This window comes from Peromyscus leucopus, chromosome 13, assembly GCF_004664715.2.
Source record: "Peromyscus leucopus breed LL Stock chromosome 13, UCI_PerLeu_2.1, whole genome shotgun sequence".
Taxonomy (NCBI): domain Eukaryota; kingdom Metazoa; phylum Chordata; class Mammalia; order Rodentia; family Cricetidae; genus Peromyscus; species Peromyscus leucopus.
The window spans coordinates 37,239,571-37,246,934 of record NC_051074.1 but is presented as its reverse complement, the minus strand read 5'-3'; the positions used below and the strand labels follow the sequence as shown (position 1 = coordinate 37,246,934).

The 7,364-nt window shown below is 52.0% G+C and overlaps 1 protein-coding gene across 1 annotated transcript; it reads left to right on the top strand.

The window, feature by feature from the left end:
• Positions 1 to 437: 437 nt before the first annotated feature.
• On the top strand, positions 438 to 3,517 carry Inha (inhibin subunit alpha). Its single transcript, XM_028893058.2, has 2 exons — positions 438 to 880; positions 2,498 to 3,517. The coding sequence occupies exons 1-2, from the start codon at positions 610 to 612 to the stop codon at positions 3,328 to 3,330; spliced, it is 1,104 nt and encodes a 367-aa protein (XP_028748891.1). The 5' UTR covers positions 438 to 609; the 3' UTR covers positions 3,331 to 3,517.
• The last annotated feature ends 3,847 nt before the right edge of the window (positions 3,518 to 7,364 follow it).

Sequence of the window (7,364 nt, the reverse complement as noted above, 5' to 3'; positions counted from 1 at the left end):
AAAAATATTCTCTGATGACACAGCTGGAGGACAAGAGCCCAGACTGGCTCCTCCAGGCTAAGTATAGAGCAGGCGGGACCACCTGCCCTCGGCCCAGAGCCCCAGCCCCAGGTCTTCCCTCCCACGTTGGCCCGAACAGCTGCTGGGGTTGAAAGGAGCCCCAGAAAGTCGGAGGGGGTTGGTGCATTCCGTCTTCCTGATAAACGACACATTTTAGGAACTCATGACTGGCCAACCTTAGCACCCAGGCACCTGTGGTACCTGATGTCGACTCTTGGTGTGGGGGGGGGAGGGGGGGATGGGTTGTATGCTTGCCTGAATGGGTCAGGTCACTTGGGGTGAACGCCCTCCACAGCCCCTTCCCCCACCTTCTTGGCGGGAGTGGGAGATAAGGCTCAGGGCCACAGACATCTGCGTCAGAGATAGGAGGTCTCAATGCCATGGGCAGGGGCAACTGGGACTGTAGGCCGTGGGAAGGACTGGGGGAGACTGGGTCCAGAAGGGTAGAAGAAGGCAGGCAGTGGGATGGGGAGGGGACAGGGGGCAGGTCCTGGACAGAAGGGCCACGGGACAGGGTGTGGGTTCCCTGTTGTCAGGGCCAAGTGAACTATGGTGATCCAGCCGTCCCTGCTGCTGCTTCTGCTGTTGACCCTACAGGATGGGGACGGCTGCCAGGGGCCGGAACTGGTGCGGGAGCTTGTCCTGGCCAAGGTGAAGGCCCTGATCCTAGATGCCTTGGGGCCCCCAGCCACAGCCGGGGAAGGTGGGAGTCCCGAAATAAGGCGGCTGCCCCGGAGACACGCCCTGGGGGGCTTCATGCACAGGACCTCTGAACCAGAGGAGGAGGATGTCTCCCAGGTCATCCTCTTCCCAGCCACAGGTAATGAAGTTGGGGACTGACTGAAGGGTCAACTTTGAAAAGTAGTCGGTGCCTGTCTCGTGGGCTTGGGAGCCGGGCAGGTCTGGATGTGAATGGCAGCCGTGGGACAGTTCCTAAGCCTCCCTGGTCATCACCAAATAGGTGACAGCCTCCACTCAGGCTGGAGCAATCCCGGGGGGCCTCACGCAACTGGAATATTAGGGAAGCTAAGGCTCTATGGAGACAGAGCTCAGGCTCCTGTCTGCTGCCTGCCCTCCACCACACACACACACACACACACACACACACACACACACACACACACACCCTGTTTCATTAGCTCCAGGCAGCTGGGACTTGAGAGGTCCCGGGTGCAGCAGAATGCTTAGCTGTGTTCCCAGGAGTCTCTCTCTCATCCCTGTATGTTGCCCATATCCCAATGACTGGAAGGGTAAAGCCCTCCTCCGCTGGGCTCCTGTCTCATCTGGCCCACTGTCCTTCCCCTCGCTTCCCTCCCTTTGGTCCCTGGGGAAAGTATGGATTTCAGATCAAGTGGAATCCCAGCCTGGCCACTTAAGAGCTGACTGTCAACCGCTTCGTATCTCTGGCCTCAGTGTCTTGTCTGAAAACTGGATCAACTGTGAGAATTTATGATGAGAGAGGCTGTGTACTGGTGCGGCCCCGTCTGCCGGTCTTTGGACGACAGTTGGCCCATACAATGTTTACTGTAGTCTGGATGTATTTTGGGACGGGATGCCAGCTGCACTTCCTTGGAAGGCTTGACCTCTGTTCTATTCTCCTGTCCATTCCATTCTTCCTCTTTTCCTTCCCCGCTCCTCCTCCACTTTCGCATGCTGTTCTTCTTGTCTGGTGATGCATATGCACGTAAGTGTGTGGAGGCCAGGAGTTGGCACCGAACGTCTTCCTCGGTCACTTTCCGCCCAGGTGTTTGAGACAGTCTGTCACAGAGCCGGGAGCTCACCGGTGAGACTGACTGGCCGGCATTCCCCAAGTCTCTCTCTCTCTCTCTCTCTCTCTCTCTCTCTCTCTCTCTCTCTCTCTCTCCTCAGTACTGAGAGGGATTACAGGAATGCATCCAGCTTTCTGTGTGGGTGCTGGGGACTGAACTTCGGTCCTAATGCAACAAGCATTTTATCAAATGAGCTATCTCTCCGCCCTGCAACCTGTTCTTAAAAATACAGTTATTTTAGGGAAATTATCATATTAAATTTCTGACATGCCGAGATATATCAAAAGCAACATAATGCTGATCCATATACACAACAGCCAAGATAATCACTATGTGAATCTGATGAGCACTAACATGAGCCTTGCCGGTGTCCCTGAGGGTGGAGGGGAGAGAGTGAAATGGACCCTTACACGTGGTTGTTTGTATTAATTGGTAAAACCGCTTAGAAGAGAGATTGCCAATGTCTTGTTTTGATGATGAATAGAAAATTGGAGAGCCTCTGTCGCTTTCCCCAAGACTCCAGAGAGTGTCTGGGTCTAGGCACTCAGCAGTGTTGGAGACAATAGTCAGCATTGAGGGATGTCCTCCACGTTCTTCTCGTGGATGTGGAAGTGGTTCCAGTCCTACAGATCAAGGTTGCCCTCTCTTTCCCCTTCTGTCCCCTGCAGGTGCCACCTGCGAGGACCAGCCAGCTGCCGGAGGGCTTGCCCAGGAGGCTGAAGAAGGCCTCTTCACTTATGTGTTCCGGCCATCCCAACACATGCGCAGCCACCAGGTGACTTCAGCCCAGCTGTGGTTCCACACGGGGCTAGACAGGAAGAACACAGTGGCCTCCAATGGTTCTGCGCCCCTTCTAGACCTGCTGGTGCTGTCATCTGGGGGGCCCACGGCTGTGCCTGTGACCTTGGGACAGGGCCCTCCTCGCTGGGCTGTACTGCACCTGGAGACCTCTGCCCTCCCTCTGCTGACCCACCCCATCCTTGTCTTGCTGCTTCGATGCCCACTCTGTTCCTGCTCAGCCCGGCCCGAGACCACGCCTTTCCTGGTGGCCCACACTAGGGCTAGACCACCCAGTGCGGGGGAGAGGGCCCGCCGTTCGACTCCCTCGATGCCCTGGCCTTGGTCTCCTGCCGCTTTGCGTCTGCTGCAGAGGCCTCCCGAGGAACCCGCTGCGCATGCCCACTGCCATCGAGCTGCGCTCAACATCTCCTTCCAGGAGCTGGGCTGGGACCGCTGGATTGTGCACCCTCCTAGTTTTATCTTCCACTATTGCCATGGTAGCTGTGGGGTGCCCACGTCTGACCTGCCCCTGCCGCCGGTCCCTGGGGTGCCCCCTACCCCTGCTCAGCCCCTGTTTCTGGTGCCAGGGGCCAAGCCCTGCTGTGCCGCTCTGCCAGGGAGCATGAGGTCCCTTCGTGTCCGAACCACCTCAGATGGAGGTTACTCTTTCAAGTATGAGATGGTACCCAACCTTATTACACAACACTGTGCGTGTATCTGAAAGCATCTTGTTTCCTCATCCATCCCACAGCCGATGGCCGCCGTCATCAGCTAGGAGGAAAGCAGGAGGTGGAAAACAGACAGTTTCCGTGTCCTCTTCCCTACACTTTTCTGTCTGAGGGCGCCATACCCTATTCCATCCTGCTCTTGAGGATAACAATAAATAAAGAAGAGTGTGTGACTTGGCACGCATTTTCAGCTTTCTTTGGTATGGGCTTGGGGAAGTCTGGGGTCAGAGAGAATGGCATGATGGGATTTCAGATTACTCAGCTACATGTGGCTTTGAGATCTATCATCTAAGAGGTAAAATTAGGTGTGAATTTGTTGGGAAGCTGCCAAATGTCCCAAAGCTCTTTGGACACCCACTCTAGGGACAGAACTGTCCCCTTTCAAGATGAACTTGGTATGTCACACAGTCTGCCGGTCTTGCCACAGCTAAAAGGAACTGTTATTCTCACAGTGGCTTCATCCAAGGCTGTCATAGCCTCCGTTACATGTGGCTGTTCTCTGCTCTGGCTCACTGGTGTATAACTCAAGGTCAAGGGATTCATAGCCTAGGCAGAGAGTGTGGCCTTTGTAGCTCCACCCAGACAGTTGTCCAGAGAGGGTCAGATCGTGATGCCTCTTGGGAGCTTAGGTGGGAAAAAAGAGCAAATATATGAACTGACAGCGTCAAAGAAACTCTCAAGAGGAGAAGCAGTGTCATATGGAAGTCTGGTGTCCAGAATGAAGTTCCAAGAATTGCAGTTGGCTGAGGGTCATGGGATTGCTAAGAATCTGCTTCTGGGTCTTTCTTCCATTCCCTAACTACTCCTACCTTTTTTGAGACAAGATTTCATCCTATAGCCCAGGCTGGTCTTGAACTTAAAGCAATCGTATTGCCTCAGTTTCCTAGGTGCTAGGGATTGCAGGTCACCATGCCTGGCTTCCATCCTTGCCTCTTGAGATAAACTCTATGAGGCCTCACTGACCTGGGACTCGGGCTCCCGAGACCCCTGGGTCCCTTGATGCTTCCTCTGTATCTTTACACAACACTTAATAGATGATGTCAGAAAGAAGATGAAATGATAACCCATGGTTGGGAAAACATGTACTTTTTGGTGAACTGGCCCACACACTTCGTGTGTACACTGGGAAAAGCAGGACATTCCTTTTCTCATTTGTTTCCTATCAATCCATTCTGCCTCCAAAATGGGGCATTAGGAGTTTCCTTCTCTGGATTTTTTTCACACTTCATTATCCCAGGGCACTGGCTCCCAGCTGATTAGCCCTAACGCAGCAGTATGGTATGTGTGTAAGGGTGGCCTGGGATGTTCACTCTATCAGCATGGGACTTGAGAGCACTTTGGGATCCTGATTGGAGGACTGCAGAGTGTTTTTGTCACTGGCTGGTCAGAAGCTTCCTTCTGGTGGCTCAGTTGAGGGCGGGTAAGTGCCTGCTCCAGCAAACGGTAAAGAATCCCAGAAGTCAGAGTCATATCAACACCCCTCCCCCGCCTCCCCGCTTAAATGAACCCGAAGGAGGAATTTCTGTTCCTGGGAGCCCAGGGGCCCCAGTACAGGCTCCCCACACAAGCCCCAGGCTCAGTTCGCTCGCCCTAGGGGGCTGCCGCTTCTCTGAAGGTGCAGAGTGGACAGGACTGTGTTCACAGTTGACTCCTCCAGTACCTTTACGTCCACGAGCATTAGAACTGCTTTGTGCTCGGGGTCCACGGTCCCTACTCAGGCCAGGGATCGGGGACTGCGCTGCACAGGTTTAGCCAGTAGGATCTGGGGGCGTTTTCTCAAGGCTGCCTATATCCTTTTGTTCCCTGCCTGATTCCTGGCCAGGCTTCCCTGCCCCAACACCAAGGATTTTCCCTGGGAACTTTGAAGACCCTTCAACTCCTTAGTCTTCCTGCTGGGACCTTCCAGGTCACTGTACATCTAGACAGCCCCTGTCACGTGGAGGTAGAAGAGCTCTGAGGGCTGGGGACACTCTACTCAGGGCTACAGGACCCTCCACTAGGCCAGCTGTCAGATGGCTATTATAAGTAAAAGTTTTTACATGTCCAAGACAAAGCAAGGAAAACAAAGAGCGCAATAAACAAATGATCTTCCACAATGGCAAATGTATTAATTTTAAAGAGCCAGTCATTCATTCTGAATTTTCCCCCTTTCTCTGTCATACACACATGAACACAGGATCCACCTATCCCTGCCCTGCCCCCTAATGCTGAGATTGTAGATGTTAGCCACCACACCGGCCTTTTACATGAATGCTGGGCTTCCAGATTCAGGTCCTCATGTTCGTACAGCAAATGCTTCATCTGTTAAGCCATCTCCTCTGCCACCTTGCCCCCCCCCCTTTTTTTTTCTGGACAGGATCTCACTGTGTAGTCCAAGCTGGCTTAAACTGAAGATTCTCCTGCCTCAGTCTCCTATGCTGACATTGTAGGTAAGGGCCACCAAAAAAATAAATAAATAAAACAAAATCGAATAAACCACCAAAAGAGATGAGAGGTGATCAGGTTGTGGAGACCCCTCCCCCCCACATTAGGTTAGGCTGAGCCCTCATGGAAGTGATTAGTGGCCCCATAACCGTGTGTGAGGGAACAAGTTTACAGACCCCCTTCAACCACAGGAAGATGGTGTGCAGCCGAGTGTCTGCCCTCACTGGGTAGAGTCCATCGGTGCCAGGAACTTGTACTTTCCAGCCTCTGGAATTATGATGCTGGAACTTTTCACGTGCTAGATGTCTGCTACCCCTCAGCAACATCCCCAGTCCAACCTCTGCCATTTCAAAAGCAGCCCTATACAAGGCATTTTGTTTGAGCAGCAGGGAAAGCTAAGAGCGCATCCAACCACAGTCCTCCAAATTTCATGGATACAAATCCTTGTCATTCTGCAGTCACATCTGTTTCGCAAGCCCCCCATGTCTCCTGCACGGCTTCTGGCCTGAAGTACCACCTCCTTCAAGACATGGCTCTGCGGTCTCTTCTGGGTCTCTTTCCCGACTCCCGGATAGCAGAGGGCCTCAGTCTCTTCCCGCTGCTTCCTGCTATTTCATGCCAACTCCCCCAAATTCTCATAATATATTGATAAATTCTCATTCAGTACGAAAGGTGAAGATGAAAGTCGGCCGAGCATTGTTACCAGTTCCTTCCACAGAGGAAGCGAGGTGGTTTGGCTACCCCGTCACATATTTCTACAAGTGAACACACACATACCTAGTGAGGCAGGAAGAGGGAGGAAGGGAAGGAAGGAGGGAGAAAAGTTTCTGCCTACGAATGGTGTCATGTCCATGTGTATTGGGATGGAATGTCACTATTTTATATTCATGAGTTTTCTTAATTTTTTTTTTTTTTTTTTTGAGATCAAGTCTCATTGTATTCCCTGGTTGGCCTGGAACTCACTATGTCTTTTAAAAGTTTTTGAAATTTCATTTTGTTGAGTGTGTGTGTGTGTGTCTGTGTCTGTTTGTGTGTGTGTCTGTGTGTGTCCATGCCACAGTGCACATGTGATTGTCAGAAGACAACTTGGAGTGAGCTTTCTCTTTCCACCATGTGGGTTCCAGGGACTGAACTCAGGTTATCAGGCCTGGCAGCGGGTACCTTTACCTCATAAGCCATCTCACATGCTCTCTTGAGGCTTCTTTAGCTTTGTTTTATAGCTTTTCTGTTGCCTTCCTTTTCCTTAAGTAATCACAACCCCTTCCCCAAGAAGTAAACTCTTGCTAATCTTATTATCCATACACCAGCTCTATGCAGCACCACATGCTTAGGCACAGTAGAGCTCAAGGCTCATAACAACTACACACAGCAGGCACTTTTGTCCTGCCCACTGTATACATGGGGGGGGGGGAGGCATAAAGTGATTAAATACACCCAGGGGTATAGCCCTGGAAAGTGGTAGAGGCAAGATTCCAACTCCAGAAGTTCACAAGTCTGTATATCCCTCCGTACCAAGTTCCTCTCCTACTTATTGAAGAGACAGAAGTATTTGTGTCAACTGATGAGAACATCCTGAACCTGAATAACTTGTAATCTGAAATGG